This window comes from Pinus tabuliformis, chromosome 1_2 (assembly GCF_031772625.1).
Source record: "Pinus tabuliformis cultivar Carrire ecotype Pingquan chromosome 1_2, CPIR1, whole genome shotgun sequence".
Classification (NCBI taxonomy): Eukaryota; Viridiplantae; Streptophyta; class Pinopsida; order Pinales; family Pinaceae; genus Pinus; species Pinus tabuliformis.
The window spans coordinates 1,210,341,073-1,210,359,024 of record NC_142298.1 but is presented as its reverse complement, the minus strand read 5'-3'; the positions used below and the strand labels follow the sequence as shown (position 1 = coordinate 1,210,359,024).

General features: G+C 40.5%; 1 protein-coding gene across 1 annotated transcript; it reads right to left on the bottom strand.

The window, feature by feature from the left end:
- Positions 1 to 10,318: 10,318 nt before the first annotated feature.
- LOC149210616 (uncharacterized) lies at positions 10,319 to 10,849 on the bottom strand. The gene has a single exon (XM_089399019.1). It carries the CDS (start codon positions 10,847 to 10,849, stop codon positions 10,319 to 10,321), a length of 531 nt encoding a protein of 176 aa, XP_089255145.1.
- Positions 10,850 to 17,952: the final 7,103 nt, after the last annotated feature.

The window sequence follows — 17,952 nt, the reverse complement described above, 5'->3', positions numbered from 1 at the left end:
AAGGCTACATTGATGAGTGTGTTGCAGGATCACGCATTGACATGGTATATCAAGCACTCAAATGATCACCCAAATGCAAGACTAGCGGAGATCCAGAATGCGCTGAACAGAGAATTTAGCTGGCCGAAATTAGAGACGCAGTCAATCATCGGGTTTAAATAGATCGCGATGCTTCCAGGCGAGACCCCATGGGATCTTGATCAGCATCTAAAGAGTATGATTCATGGGGCTAATATGACCCTAACGGATGCATAGCATTGAGCGTGGTTTTTGGCGTCTTTGATGCCCCACTTGAGGACGACATTGTCACAACAAAAGCTTTCAACCCAAGCCGAAGCATTGGAAATGGCGATGAGGTTGCATGAAACACCGATACAGGATCCGGGGCTAGGAGTTCAATAGATCCACGCTTGGCTACAAAATCTTTGCTTGGAAATGCAGAGCTTGAAGCAGGATAGGGCACCTTGGCCGGAGGCGCACGAGGAAGTGTGGTGCATAAAGTGCAAAGGCCAGGGCCATGACAAGGATCATTGTCTAGTGTTCGCGAATTACTTGGCAGGAAGGGGGCCAATGCCGTTGAGACCAGAGGTGCAGGCAGGGCCGTGTGCGATACCCGCACTATGGTGCGCGATCTGTCAGATTGGAGGAAAACACACAATGGACAATTGTCATCTATTGCAGAAGTATACACAAATTTCGCAGTAGCTGTTTTGTAATTTTTGTAGGTTGGTGGGCCATGATGAGCGTACTTGTCGTAGCTGCAAGTTGATGATGGAGCGGACCCCAGCCTATAGAATGCAGACAGAAACACGAAGCCTCGACCCAGCCACAGGGATGGCGCGCACTAGATTTCAGGGGCGAGGTTGAGAACAAGGAGGGATGGACCTAGAAAGGGGCCGCGAACAATTAATTTGTTACAATTGCGGAGGACCAGGGCACTACGCTCACGATTGTACTAATCCAGCGAGAATGTCTTGTTCATTTGTGATCAGTTTGATCATGAAATGATAGATTGTCCTATGTTGATCGCACAGAGCACGAGAAAGGGGTACTCCAGCCTAATCTGACTCAAAATATCCAAATGATGAGATTTGAACCGCGTGAAGAAGACCCAAATGTGAATATGGTGCTGAGAAGCAGTGCGACTACATGGGAGGATAAGGGGAAGCAGCCCGAGGAAGATGCATGGGTTCGCAAGGCTCCTACAAAGGAACCTGAGTTTGACCTAGAACACGCAAAAGAGACGTTCATGGAAGCTAAGAAGAGCTTTTTGGAGGCCTCTACTTCAGGTAGTAAGGATCAACCAGAGCCAGGGATGGATCCTTCTATGCTTACTACCTTTTTAGAGACATGCATGAAACTGTTGCACGATAATAAGGCAGTTAAGGGACTACAAGAGTTGATCACCAGGTGCGTGGGATCAGGGGAACCATGTGTAGTCCAGAAATTGGGAAAGCATGCATTGCGCACCAGGAGGGAAATTAGATTGACGGCGCAGATTGGCGAATATGAAATGGACAAGGTAATCCTAGACCTCGGTTTAGACGCGAATGTATTACCAGAATAGACATGGGAACGTATGGGAAAACCCATGTTACAGTGGTTCCCTATTCAATTACGAATGGCGAACCAACAAAAGATTTTGCCCATGGGGAGGTTGCAAGGGGTAACAGTTGATATCAAAGGCGCGAGCACGCAGACGGAATTTGAAGTGATAGATATTGTTGATGACAACAATCCTTATCCCGCGCTGCTAGGAACAAACTGGGCCACTGATATGAATGGAGTCATTAACCTAAATAAGTGGAAGATGATATTCGAGAAAAAGTCCTTACGCGTAGTAGTTCAGCTAGATCCAGCCAAAGGAGCATGCTACACTGAACCTGTGCACGACGATGAGCTGGATTGCATTTACTAGATAATGGCGCAAGACCAGGATCAGGTGAACCCAACTGCTGATGGGAGAATCTCGTGGGAACGCGATAGTTCTTGTACTTTAGATTCAGATGAAGAAGTAGAATGTTGGCAGAACCAGTTGCACAAAGTGACCACGCAAAATTGCAACATGATGATTAGATCACTGTGATACGTAATGACAGAACCAAGGGAACTGCCAACATATGATGGGGTAAAAACGGTGGATGAATTCTTAGACAAATTTGAAAGTGCAGTACCGAAACAACAGTGGTACTGTGCGTTGGAATGGGTGTTGCGCGGGACGTCCCCAGCACCGAACGAGAACTGGGCAGCTAGAACGATGCAGTTTACGTGCCCTCCTGTGTCGATGGGTGCAGATGTGTGTTGTGCAAGCACATCCTAGACTAAGGATCGACACTCGAAACCAGCTACAGCAGCAGGAGAAGCGCTGCACACCGAAAACGTTCCACATAGAAGCATTCAAGAGGGTACGCAGGATCTTGAATAAGGTTTATTGGGCAGAATGAACTGACTGGGACCTACGCATACCTACCGTGTTATGAGCATACAAAACCACGTGCAAGAAATTGACGAGTCAGACACCTTTCAGGTTAGTCTACGACACGAAAGCAATCATGCCAATGGAATACATCATACCCAGTTTACGAATAGCAACACTTACAGGCATGTCGTACCGCGAAGCCTTGGAAGAGAGACTCACGCAATTAGAAGAGCTTGAGGAAGAACGATTTCTAGTGGGATTCCATCAGCAGGTACAGAAACAGCACGAGAAAACCTGGCACGATCTCCATATCAAGATGCACACATTCAAGGTAAACGATTTAGTGTTGTTGTATGAAAAATTTCTGGGGAAATTCAGAATGCATTGGTTAGGACCATATGTGGTCAAAGAAGTTACAGACAGCAACGCAGTCCAGCTAGTCAAACTTAATGGAGAACTCTTCCCAGGAAGAGTAAATGGCAGTCACCTGAAGCTCTACACGGGTGGGTCGGCTGCCTGAAAAACTGATCAATAGTTTTTACGACCCGACAAGCTGGACAGAGTTGCGGGACTATAAAAACAGGTACTAGAAGCTGGCATCAAAGTAGAGAATCAAGTCCGAAGCAGAGATGAAGCAGACCTAGATGACGGCAGCATGGTGCGTTGCGGACCTTCGCATAGCACAGGCATAGTTGGATGGACTTTGCGCCAAGCTCGCCACACCAACCGGGTGACTCAAGGACAAGTCACGATGATTGTGTTGGGGGACTGTTGGGAAACGAATACCCCCATAGCAGGTTTTTGGGGCTTAAAGCCTGAGTTTTTTCAATGTAATGTAAAGAACCCGCAAAATGCGGGTGCAGAGCGCGAGAGTCTAGGGTTGTCCACCCTAAAATAATGTAATTTAATATAGAATGTGTAGGCCTACCCATGGTTCATAGACCATGGGATTGTATAAATAGAGCGAGGCTCTAAGGGTAGAAGGCAGTTTTTTAGCTTTGAGAAGCAATATGAGTTTTGATTAAGGGATTAAGCTTTGAGTATATAATTCCGAATCTTGGGTTGTAGTAGTAGGAAGAGGCTTTGTAGATGTGTGCGCAGAGGCCTGGTAGAGTCCGCAGCTGTGTGCGTAGACCCCTGCAGCTGAGTGCGTAGGGCGAAGTTGGGATTGTATCTGAACAAAGGATTAATAAAAGATAAGTTGATTCTGGAATATTGTGCATTTGCTCATAGATCTGTGTGTTTATGCTTCTGTTATGTTTATTCATTGCTTTATGGTTTTATGATTGTGCGAACGTGGTATGAATGTTGAATGGTTAATAAGAATATTGGGTATACACAATTAAGTCCATATCTATATGAATAGCATAGTGAGGATCAAAGATCTAGATAGCACATCTTCGCACTCTTTAAAGAGTTGTGTGGAAGCAATCGCACTAGTCGTGAAGGTTAGACAGCTGTGCGGAGCAGCGCAAGCATGCAGGTTGGGCTCGTGAACTTCCTAAGACCTCATCAAGACATCCCTAGGGTGCGGAAACCTGGTTCCAGCACCCTCCCATACTACCTCGGGTGAGACCTCAGTCTGCGCACCGCGGACTATTGCCGAAAGGGCTGGTAGTTTCGAGATTTGTTTGGCTAAATCACTTCTGAACCTGGGTCAGGCCCCAACAAGCCAACACAAAATATTAAGGATGATGTTACAAATATCCATCTTGCTTCTCTTTATTTGAAAAGTGCAACCCTCATCTGGTAGGAGGCCATAGCTCAAGAAGATTTGAAGAAAAGTAGTAAAATTATATCTTCTTGGAATGATTTTGTAGCTGCATTAAGAAGGAAATTTTATCCATTAGCTTATATGAAAAAAGAAATTATGGATTGGCAAAATTCTAGACAAGCTAATTTCTAAAGGTCAGAGTGTTCAAAGTTACAATCAAGAATTTAGAAGAAGGGCTCTAATATTGGGTGTTGATTTGTCTTCACAAGACACTCTCCTTAAATAGATAGGTGGATTACATGGTTATTTGAGAGATAATATACTTATGTTTAATCCCACCAATCTAGATGAAGTATGTGTTCAGGAAACTCATTTAGAAACTAGAGGCAATAATGTTCCTCAAGAGGCTAACAAGGAACCATCCAAATCTGGAGACAAAGGAAAACAGAAGTTTAAAGGCAAAGGAAAAAATAATGCTACACTCAAGAAAGAGGGAGAGAAACTTACCTATAAAAATTGTTCAAAACAAGGCCATGATGAAGATCATTGTTGGAAATTATATCCAGAAATGAGATCAAAGAATTTCAATAACAAGAGGAAACAAAAGACTACCGCTACAACTCAACAAGATCTAGGATATGATTCAGGTGATGAAACCAAAATCACAACCATGGGAATGAAAGGTAAAGCTTCTAATTCAAGTACTAGTTCTTCTAGTAATCGTATTGAGTCTCAAGATGATAAAGAAAGAAGTGAGCTTTTTCATATCAGGGTCATTACAAAACATACAAAAGTTGATACATTATTTGATAGTGGATCCCAAGTCAATATTATTTCTGAAGCAAATGTCAAGAAACTAAATCTAGAAACTACATCACATACTAAAACTTACCCTTTGGGTTGGGTATGTGATGATGCCAAATTGAAAGTGACAAGAAAATGTAAACTCAAATTCTCCATCACTATAAACTTTATAGATGAGGTAGAGCTTGATGTTGTACCACTTGACATATGCAGAATTGTTTTAGGGAGTCCATGCTTGTATGACCGAAAAGCCATATTATATCGTCATGAGAATAAATATGACAGGGAGGCGGAACGGAATGGCGTCTGTAACAGCAGCGTTTGCCTCTGCTCGAACCTCGGCCTCGGGCTCCAGCATTGAGGACCGCAAATTAAAGACCTCCAAGATCGGTTCCTTGTCATCATCCATCTATGGCACCGCTCTCCCGGCCTTTGTACGACCCTCGATGGCGGCAAGGATGTGAACGACGCCTCCAATCGCTGCTCGGTACGCGGACCAGAAATATGACCAGCAGAGTTTTAATTTCGAGCCCAACAGGAAGCAACTGAGACGGCATGAGGCAAATCCACCCCCGAACACAAATGCATGGCCTCAACCCTGCAGATCCAGGTCGGAGCTATCTGTTATGAGCAAGTATAAAGATTCCCAAGTACCCAAGAGGCAGATCGGAGCATACACGCATCATTTCACTAGAGGGCCTACAGATTGTGATGTAAAAAGTGAAGATCGTTCTAACAGGAGCCCAGATTTGGAAGATTGCTTGCCAGATCGGGCCAAATCCTGCAGATCCGAGGTGGATCTGACTGATCTGCCCAGTTTTGGGCAGAAGACAGGCGGGAACCTGCCAGAACCAGAAATCTTGAACTCAGACAAGGTGGACTCAGCGGATCTGAGGCAAATTTTTATCAGAACAACGGAAGGCAGAAACGCCTGTGTGCAGATCTGGAAATGGACGAGGGTATTGGAGTTAAAAAAAGAGATCCAGGAAAAACTGGGAATCCCAGTTACTTTACAAAATCTATTATTTTCAGGGTTTTGTTTACAGGATCAACACACACTCCAGCACTACGGGGTTACAAAGGACTCAACCATCATTCTTAACCTGCGACTGAGAGGTGGATCCAAGGGGGCTTCCTCAAAATCTACAAGCTCTGGATCTGGCACAGCCTTTCGCGATGCAGTCAAGGGGAAAGAAAAAGCACAGAACAAACCTGAGTCAACAACAGAGCAACCAGGTCCACATATAGTAGAACAAGCACGGGTATACTCAGTGCTCAAAGTCACTATACCAGAGGTAAATGCACTGCACTCTGATCTCACAAAAAACGTTGTCATATGTAGATTTAATGGCTACTGGCCAAAATCCGATGCCTTACATCAATGGATTTATTCCCACTAGACACCAGAATGTAATGTATACCTATGTTCAAAAGGTTTTTTCATTGTAACCTTCCATACAGAGGAAGAAAGAAATAGTATCATCAACGCGGGACCTTGGTTTTGGGGAAATGCAGGCCTTTTTGTCACCCCTTGGTTCGCTGATTTTGAACCAAACACTATGAAAATCACAACAACGCCTGTATGGGTGAGGCTTCACAACCTCCCATTACACTTCTGGCACCATCTAGTATTAACTGCCATTGGGAACTCCTTGGGGAAATTCCTAAAAATTGACGAAGAAAGATTTAGCAGAGGAATTTTCACTTTTGCCAGAATGTGCGTTGAAGTGGACCTGAGTCAGGGGCTGCCTGATCGAATCATATTAAACTATAACAATACGGAGTGGGCTCAACCACTAGACTATGAAAATACGGCATTCAGATGCCGCAGCTGCAGGCAAACAGGACACCTCCAAAATACATGCCCACTGGCCAGAAAGAATCCAACAGGAAACAAGAAACAACAAAAAAAGCCAAATGGGTGGCAGTGTACAGAACCACTGGAAAAAGAGGACGCTCAGCCAGAAAAAATAGTGAGTCAAGAGGAACCTGATATAAATATGGAACAGAAGGGCACACACGAAGACAAAGTACCGGACCCACAAGCGGAGGACCATTTACAGCAGCAGCAAACTCCACAGCTGGAATTTAGCGGCAATAAAAGAACACATGGATCTGAAGGATCAGAATCCGACAAAGAACCTCCAGTGAACACACAAGAGAACCCGCAGGCCATCATTGTTCCCCCACCTGACTCAGGGGGTTGGCGAAGGGTGGAAAAGAAGAAGGGAAGAAAAGTATAGGCTTGATGTTATTTTTTGATTATTTCTTTTTTATCAGTGTACTTTGTCCTAATTCTTGGACAGCTATCTGCATATGCTCTAAGCATCTACAAAATGTAATTTATTTCACATATGAATATAAATTACGACTTTTTTCTACGTGAAAAAAAGAGAATAAATATCATCTTTTTGAATATGGAGTTGAGTATATTGTTAGAGAACATTGCAAGAATATGAACTTACCTCTTGTAAGTGTTGGTCAATTAAGAGGCTTGTAAATTCTAGTAAGAATTTTGTTTTGTTGATGATTAAAGATAAAGATATTGTTGAATCTGAAGCTTTCATAGGATGTGATTCTAAACTCTAGCATGAATTGATTGAAGTTGTTAACACTTATGACAATATTTTTTAGGAACCTGAAGGGTTTCCTCCTAAAATAGGAATCCAACATGAGATACACTTGCGGAAGGATGCACCACTTCCAAATATTGGAATGTATAGAATGTCAGTTTGGAGAATGCAGAAATCAAGAAGCAAATTCAAGAGCTTCTTAATAAGGGGATCATCATGACTAGCACATCTCCTTGTGGGTCTCCTATTGTCTTGGTTCCAAAGAAATATGGTACATGGCACATGTGTGTGTATTTTAGAGCTTTGAACAAAATCATGCTAAAGAATCATTGTCCTCTTCCTCACATTGATGATTTGCTATATCAATTAAATTGTGTTTTCTACTTCACTAAGTTAGATTTGAGAAGAGGTTGTTATCAGATAAGGATTGTTGAAGATGATACTTGGAAAACTACTTTCAAGACAAAACAATATTTGTTTGAATGGTTAGTTATGCCATTTGAGCTTTGTAATGCACCTACAACATTCATGAGAGTTATGAATGATGTGTTGAGACCATACCTTGATGATTTTGTCTTAGTCTACTTAGATGATATTATGATTTTTAGTAAGACTTGTGAAGAGTATGTCAAGCATGTGAAATAAGTTTTAGATGTCATGAAAGGAGAGAAATTGTATTTGAATATATCTAAGTGTGAATTTGGGAAAACCTTTTTGGTTTATTTGGGTCATATTGTAGGAGGGGGTGAATTGAATATTGATCCTTCAAAAGTTGAAGTGATTGTGAATTGGCCTAAACCCAACAATGTAGCACAAGGATATTTTTGGGAGCAATTCAATATTTGAGAAAATTTATGGCTGATTCATTGTAGCACCATTACATGCTTTAACAAGTGTGAAATAGGTCTTTTAGTCGGGAGGCAAGAAGCATAAATCCTTCTACACATTGAAAGAGAAAATAATTACAACACTAGTTCTTGCACTTCCATATCTTAAGAAACCATTTGATATTCAAACCAACGCAAGCGATTATGCTATGGGAGAAGTTTTGATGCAACATGGTAAGCCTATTCATTATCATTCTGAAGCCTTTACCAATGTAGTATTTAACTATCCAGCTTATGGTAAAGAGTTGTATGCTTTGATACAAAGCGTGAAGAAATGGAAGCATTATTTGATGGGTAAAGAAACGATTATTCATATTGAACATCAACCCTAGCAATATTTACAATTGCAAATGAAGCTACAACAAGGTAGACATTTTAGATGAATGGGATTCTTACAACAATTTTATTTGGTAATCAGATACAAGAAAGGTATACACAACAAAGTTGCAGATATGTTATCAAGTCTTATTGTTAATGCATCTATTGTTCTTAAGCATAACTCAATAATGCATGAACGTTATCTTGAACAATATGCTCAAGATGATGATTTTAAAGATGTTTATGCAACTTTGATTCAAGGAAATCATGTTGAAGAGTTGGATTATCATGTTCATAACAATTTTTTCTATCATCTTGGCAAATTATGTGTTCCACGGGGTGAAAGAGTCAATGTCATAATGGAAGCTCACACCTCTCTTATTGTTGGTCATTTTGGTGTAGGAAAAATAGTTGCACAAATTCATAGGTATTGTTATTGGCCTAGCATGAACAAAATTGTTTCGAGATATGTAAAGGGATGTTCCATGTGGGCTACTAGCAATCCTAACAATAAGAAATTGGGTTTGTACACTCCACTTCCTATTCCTTCTCGTCCTTGGGAAAGCATTTCTATGGATTTTGTAGGGGGACTACCAACGTATAGAAAGTGTCGTGATTATCTATATGTTGTTATGGATTGCTTCATCAAAATGTGTGTGTTGATGTTGTGTAAGAAACAGGTTACAACTGAACAAAATACAAAGACGTTCTTCCAAAATGTATGGGTTCACTTCATGTAGGTCCAGTTCACCTTGTCATAAGCTTTGGCAATATCCAGTTGCATGATCATTCCCGCCTGCCTCTTGCTAGTTAACGAGTGAACCACCTCACGAGCTTGAATAATATTATTTAGAATTTGTCTTCCTTCCACATAACCTAATTGCTCCCCTGAAACAAGTGAAGGAAGTAGAGGTTTGAGCCTATTAGCTACTACCTTGGATATGATCTCGTAAACCACATTGCATAAAGCTATGGGTCTATACTTGTCAAGAGTTTGAGTGATGTCCTGTTTAGGGATTAGGGAGATGAAGGAGGTATTGAGCACTTTCAGAATAGTTCTGTTCAACCTGGAATCCTCCACAACATTAAAAACATCCTGTTTAACTATATTCTAGCAAACTTTAAAGAAATCCACAATAAAACCATCCAGGTCAGGTGCTTTGCCATTCTGCATTTCTTTGAGGACCTCACTGACTTCCTCTTCCATTACTAGCCTGTTAAGGATGAAATTGTCCTCTTTAGACACCAGCTTAGGAATGTGATTAGTTACTTCCCTGATGAACTGCTCTCTGTCTGAATTGTTTTCCTGAGTTATGCCACGGAAGTGCTGAACCAATACAGAATCTATATCCTCATGGGAGATATGAATCTTCCCATCCTTGTCCTTGATCAAAGAGATTCTGTTGTGAGCTCTATTAGCCATGGTAGATCTATGAAAAAATCTATTATTATGCTCTCCTTCTTTCAGCCATTGAACTCTCGACTTTTGCCTCCAAAATATTTCCTCTTGTTTGCACAAATTCTCCCATTCTTGATGATGTCTATCAACTTGTTCACTTTTGACTTTATCAAAGCCTTCTGTAATTAGAGCTTGATTGAGTTCCTACATTTTAATTTCTACTGATTTTTTTCCCACAAAAATATTGCCAAAATCATTCTTGTTCCAATCCTTAAGCCTGTGTTTGATGTGCTTTAATCTTTTATGTAGAAGGAACATTCTTGTTCCGTGAATCTGCAAATCTTTTGACCACCATTTTTCAATGTTGTTGATGAATTCTGGGTGAGAAAGCCATATGTTCTCAAATCGGAAAGGTTTGTTCCTGGGAGTACCTATGCCCTTGATTTCCATTTGAACTGGCCAATGATATGAGCCTCCAAAAGGAAGAACTCTCACTTTTATTTCCTTATCTGTAAGCATAATGTCTTCTGAGATAATGAATCTATCTAATTTGGAGGCTACATGAGCCTCTCCTCCTCTTTTATCATTCCAAGTAAAGAGGCCATTGTTCGTTTTAGTATCAACAAGATTCATATTATCTATAAAGGTTTGAAATGTGACAGAGTCTTTACTTAGAACTCTGGTTCCCCCTCTTTTTTCTGAAAGAGATTTAATCATGTTGAAATCCTCTCCCATGATCCAATGAATTCCTGCATGTCTGTCCCTGAGATCCACAAGGGAATCTAGAAATTTGAGTTTATCCTCTGTTCTTTGAGGGCCATAAACATTCGTGACTAGATAGGTATCCCTATCTCCTACAGGCTGAATAACTACTGATAAATAATTCCTAGATGCCTCTGCATCTATTATGCTAATTTTTTGGGGGTTTCAGAATCCAAAGAGTGAGGATGCTCCCTACTGAATTCTCTGCCTTGACTTCTAGAGACTCAAATATATTGGGCCATTTGCTATGAATTTGTCTTAATTTTTGAATGGAACATTTTGTTTCCTGGATGAATATTATGTCCGGCGCCTCTTGTTTCATTCTGTTACTAAGCATTCTCTGTTTTCTTTTACTCCCTAAACCCCTAATATTCCAAGATGTGAACTTCATAATTAAAGATTTGTAAATGAGTAACTGGCTAAATATTTCATCTTACCCGAGTTTATCATTAGCTTTCCACACTCCATCAAGAGCTCATTCTGCTTTTTTTTTGGGGGGGGATTTCTGGTTGCTAACCCAGGGGTTGTTTTCATCTTTTTCACACCTTTATTATCCTGCTTGTTACTGTTTTTTACATTCTCAAACCCCTTAGCCTGAGTTTTCCATAAAAACAATTGTTGTATTCTATTGAGCCCTTCTTGAGGTACCGAATCTACCCCTCCCGTGGTTCCATGAATCAAGAACCCTTCAAGATCTAGGTGTTCCTTGTCAAGAATCTCTTGAAGCTCTTGGTCCTCCAGTTCCATTTCGTTTTGTGTCATTTCCTGATCCATATTTAGTTCTACATCACTTATCATAGTCTCTTTCTAATTATCAAAATCCTGTATTTGTTTTTGATTATCCTCTTTCCCCTTTTCCTCAGGACTTCCTTCAATTTCTTGATCTTCTTTTATACTCGCTTCGTCCTCCTCAAGAACTTGGAACATGTTCTGACTGACCTTTTGCCCTTCATTTAGATGTTTCTTTGGCCCTCTTTTGCCTCCTTTTCCTTTATTTACCACTTTGTGAAAACTATCATCATCCTTTATTGTATTAGCTTTGCCCTTGTTTTCTGCTTTGCTGAGGGGGCAATCTCTGAAAAGGTGCCCATGTTCATGGCATCTACGACATCTGAATGAAATATACTCATAATCTACTATTTGCACCCATTCTTCATCATAAACTTCCAATATTACCTCATCCGAAAGGGCTCCAGATAGATCCGTTTCCACACATATCCTTGTAAAGGAAGTGTATTTTCCTCTTCTTGTGGCTTTCGAGGCCTTGACAAAACGACCTAATTTATTGTCTATAGATGCTAACGATTCTATTTTCCAGTAATCAAGAGGTAAAGAATAGAGCCTTACCCAAACTAGTACACAAGTAAACGTTTCGTGCTCTCGGATAAAATTCATCATCCATGGCTGCATATAAAGGCCAACTGCTGCATAGAAGTAGGGCCCTCCTTCAAACCTCTATCTTTATCTTCAATATTTGTGAACACTACCATGAAAAATCCATTTGACCCAAGATGTAGGTCAATGCTTCCTTTAGGTTTCCAGTGGTATTTGATCCATGTTTGTAGAGCTTTTTCAGTGGGCCATAATCCCATGAATTTGCAGATGATAGCATAAGTCCTCATGTGATCCCTGTGCGCCTTCAGAGCAGGATGAGTTAGGACTACCCTGGGTGTAATCTCAACTTTAGGTTTACATGGTCCCTTTTGTTTTTTGTCTTTTGTTCCCTGCATTTTGTCTTCTTCTTCCTTGTCTTTTGTATCATTATTTTTCTTGGTTTTGGTTCCTCCTTTCTCCTCTTCTGGGTTCCTTCTCCTTTCCTCTGCAGTATCAATGTCATTTTCTAGAGGCTTCTTACCTCTACTGGCTACGGCTTCCTTGTAGGAGGGAGTGGAGCTCCCTCCTTTGCGCCCCTCCATGAATATCACCCTCTGTGACTATCTGAAACCCTCGTTGTTCTCCCGCTACGCCATCTCCAACCCAAATCCCCTTGCCCAAGATATGATCATCTGCCATAATATGTCTGAATATCAATTCTTATGGATAAAAAAACATATTCTAGTGAAAGAAATAAAATATATTCCTCAATTGCAGTAAAATAAAATTGTACATATGATAATTATTATTTTTAAAAGTTAAATGGATTAAGTTTGAATGTTTGTGAGGACATGTTGTTTGATCTCTCTTGGCGCTTGGTAGATATGGAGTTAAGATGGATTTAGGCTGGTCTTTTACCCTTTAAAGAGTCTTTCTAATGTTTTTTTCTTTTTTTTCTTTTTTTCTTTACATAATATAACAAGACAATATAGGAAACTACAAAATCTCCTCCATACTAAGTTGGAAAACACCTCTTAGTGTAAATTAATAAAATATTAAAAATATTAGTTTCTTTAATTTGTTTAAGAATGTGATGAGATGTTTTCCAACCATTTGAATACTTTATTATAGGTAATATTTTGGCTTTTTGTTAATTGGGGTTATCTCGGGTGGTTGGGAGGAAGGAATGGAATCCTCGCCACCCAGGTTCAATTCCCTCAAGTGACATGTCGAATTTTGACAGCATTAACAACATATTTCTAAGCCTTGAAGGTTAGCTTAATCAGTCAAGTTGTCGTTGTTAAAGCACATTTGGTATTGAGAGGTTATGGGTCCAATTATTTTGACACTCTCGGTGTCAAGCTTCGTGGTTGAGCCGACAGGAAGTGATCCTTGTGGGTACATATTCTTGATGCATATATTTCGTGGAAGTAGCAGTCACCGATCTCCTGGTTCATAAACCACAAAAAAAAATTGTTTGATTTTCATAATTTTTTATGAAACAAGTAAAATAAAATTATTATGTTGATTCTATTAAATATTTAATATGTTTATTTATTTAAATATTTATAACCAAATAAAATACATTTTTTGTTATTCTTATTAATGTATTAGGTTATGATTTTTTTTTAAATGTTAAATTGAGATGGTATTTTTTTTTAAATTTAAATATTGATATTTTTAAGGATGTAAATATTAAATTATGTTTTAAAAAATTATATATATATATTTTGGATATTCAATAAAAAACATACAATTTATTACTAAAAAGTATAACTTTATTTTTATAGATATCTTTAATTGAATTATATTTATGTAAAAAAAATGTGTTTTTTGCTATTTTGTTTTCAAAAAATGACTTGAAAATAGGTGATGAGTGAAATTTTGTCCTTAAAATAGGATGGAGAGTAAACCACACACAAAACTACAACTTATGGGCAATTTATAATTCTATTTATATACTTTAAATTTGGATTTCAAATCTTTAGTTATCTTTAATAACACAGTGACTAAAAATGTTGTTTCCTTAAACCAATTAGGATCTAAAGATTTATAATAATACAATATAGTCAATAATCATCAAATCACTTTTAAAATTATACGTCAATTAAATTAATTAGAATTTTATTTACTAACCACGTAGAGTGCATATTACTAAACATGAGGGCTAAAGAGTCAATGCGCAGGCCTTATTGGCACAATTAATGATTCAAAAAATTGCACCAATTGCAACAGAAATGTCACCGAACCCATGCCAATTTGTCACCTGATGGTTCTACCAAAGAGGGAATCCATTTCCAGTTTTTCCAGTTTGGTCATTTTGCAGGACAAATAGCAGAGAAAGGAACAAGGAGGCCTATCTTGACCATTTTTTAGCCATTTTGAGCCCAAGAAGAACCTACACAAGGGTTTTTGGGTGTTCTGGACACAATTGCATCATCATTTGTGTAATTTTAGCATTTTAGGTTGATGTAATTGACATTTTGAGCATATAATTTAAAGGGCCAACTTTGGAAGTTAGATATGCAGTGTGGCCTAGGAGGGGTGAACTCTGTCATCAAATTGTTGTTTTGTGATGCTACATGTTGCCAATTTTTCTCTGATTATATCTGTAAAATTTAACTAAAATTACTAAGTTTATGTTCTTTTGCAATTTCGATCCATTTCCCACATGACATAAATTAGCTTGCAAACGTTTTCAAGAAACCTTCAATTTTTAATTTCAGATCAATTTGGTATCAAAACATGGTTGCTTTGAAAGTTTAACAATTTTTGCAAGTATTTTTGTATAATTACAAGGTCTAAATTGAAGAGAGGAGAAGGAGTTCTTGAAGAACCAAACCCTCAAATCGGTTCAAGGGGATCACAAACTCCAGAAACTCCACCATTCTTGACATGTAAAGAATAACAGGAGTTGATGTCTAAGGATGGGAGAGCTTCAGAAAGGCTTTCTATGATATTTTTGAGATGGTGAAGGTTTTGTACATTGAAAGGAAAAGAAGGTTGCAAGGAGAGAGTTCAAATCAACAAAAAGGTAATGGTGGTGATGGGAGTAAGCCTTCACCTCCACAACCTCCTTCACCTTCATCTTCACCTCCATCCTCACCTCCTTGTTCACCTCCTTCAACACCTAGACATGCTCCTTCGAGATCTCCAAAAGGACATGCTAAGTATCCTTTGATTAAGCTTGATGTCAAGTTTGAATTGCCTATCTACAATGGGGAAGTGGATGTTGAAAAGATGGATAATTGGGTTCTTCAAATTGAAGTCTATTGCAAGATTCAAAATGTTGGGTAGCGGATCCCCCCATAGTGGGTTTTTGTGGCTTAAAGCCCGAGTTTTGGTCAATGTAATGTGAAGACCCCGCAAAATGTGGTCGTGGAGCGCGAGAATCTAGGGTTTTTCACCCTAAGATAATGAAATTTAATATAGAATGTGTCGGCCTACCCATGGTCCCGGACCATGGGATTGTATAAATAGAGTGAGGCTCTAAGGGTAGAAGACAGTTTTTTAGCTTTGAGAAGTAATATGGGTTTCGATTAAGGGATTAAGCTATGAGTCTGTAAGTCTGAGTCTTGGGTTGTAGTAGTAGGAAAAGGCTCTGCAGTTGTGTGCGCAGAGGCCTGGTAGAGTCTGCAGCTGTGTGCGCGGACCCCTGCAGCTGAGTGCACAGGGTGGAGTTGGGATTGTATCTAAACAAAGGATTAATAAAAGATAAGTTGATTATGGAATATTGTGCATTTGCTCATAGATCTGTGTGTTTATGCTTCTATTATGTTTATTCATCGCTTTATGGTTTTATGATTGCACGCACTTGGTATGAATGTTGAATGGTTAATAAGCATATTGGGTATACACAATTAAGTCCAAATCTATAAGAATAGCATAGTGAAGATCAAAGATCTAGATAGCACATCTTCGCGCTCTTTACAGAGCTGTGTGGAAGCAGTCGCACTAGTCGCGAAGGTTAGATGGCTGCGTGGAGTAGCACAAGCGCACAGGTTGGGCTCAAGAACTTCCTAAGACCTCATCAAGACATCCCTAGGGTGCAGAAACCTGGTTCCAGCACCCTCCCATACTACCTTGGGTGAGACCTCAGTCCGCGCACCGCGGACTGTTGCTGAAAGGGCTGGTAGTTTCGGGATTTGTTTGGCTAAATCACTTCTAAACCTGGGTCAGGCCCCAACAAGCCAACAAATGGTTCTATTGCCAAGACCGAGATCTACCTAAGGGATGTCTGATGTCGTGCCATTGGAACCCTACGAAGGAAGAAATTGAAGAGTGGTTGGATAAAAAGCTTCACGAGTTCGTGACATAGAAGAGGTGGCTAGATCGCTACATATATATGGAAATCCACGAGATCTTTTTCGCGTCCTTCCCTTCGGAACTGTATGAGTGGATCGCGAGGTTAGCTGATAGCCAAGGAAGGTACAAGCTTGATCAACCGATAGTGTGGACTCCGGAGTTAGTGCGCAGACTAGAGGCATCAGAAGATAAGATCGTGCGAGCTATGGACCATTGGCTTGACTGGGTAATAGGAGGGTTTATCACTAAATTTGTGATAGACACGACTATGAGCTACAGCGAGGCCGAAAGATGCTTTCTCAAGGGATTAAGATGTTGTTATGTGAAAAATGGGTGATGCGAATACATTAATGTTTGGAACGACACAAAGCGGAAAGGTCTATAGAGGTAGTGGGGAATTAGGAAACAATCCCTTAATTTCACCTTCGCGAGAGAGCGAGGAAGAGCTCGCTCGGGTCTCTCCGAGGAGTGCGGTCAGTTTGATAAGGCAACGCATTCCGCAGTTACCATCTCCACTTATGCCACCACTCGCTTCACCTCCTTCACCTCCATCTTCACCCACACCACCTCCACCAAACCCGCAGTCCGGTATGGCGAGCGCGATCAAGCTACCTGTATTCAGAGGAGTAGGGAATGAGGACCCAGATCAGTTCTGGTTCGTGGTAAGAGTAGTGTGGGAAGCACAAGGGGTTACATATGACAACATCAAGAAGGCTACATTGATGAGTGTGTTGCAGGATCACGCATTGACATGGTATATCAAGCACTCAAATGATCACCCAAATGCAAGACTAGCGGAGATCCAGAATGCGCTGAACAGAGAATTTAGCTGGCCGAAATTAGAGACGCAGTCAATCATCGGGTTTAAATAGATCGCGATGCTTCCAGGCGAGACCCCATGGGATCTTGATCAGCATCTAAAGAGTATGATTCATGGGGCTAATATGACCCTAACGGATGCATAGCATTGAGCGTGGTTTTTGGCGTCTTTGATGCCCCACTTGAGGACGACATTGTCACAACAAAAGCTTTCAACCCAAGCCGAAGCATTGGAAATGGCGATGAGGTTGCATGAAACACCGATACAGGATCCGGGGCTAGGAGTTCAATAGATCCACGCTTGGCTACAAAATCTTTGCTTGGAAATGCAGAGCTTGAAGCAGGATAGGGCACCTTGGCCGGAGGCGCACGAGGAAGTGTGGTGCATAAAGTGCAAAGGCCAGGGCCATGACAAGGATCATTGTCTAGTGTTCGCGAATTACTTGGCAGGAAGGGGGCCAATGCCGTTGAGACCAGAGGTGCAGGCAGGGCCGTGTGCGATACCCGCACTATGGTGCGCGATCTGTCAGATTGGAGGAAAACACACAATGGACAATTGTCATCTATTGCAGAAGTATACACAAATTTCGCAGTAGCTGTTTTGTAATTTTTGTAGGTTGGTGGGCCATGATGAGCGT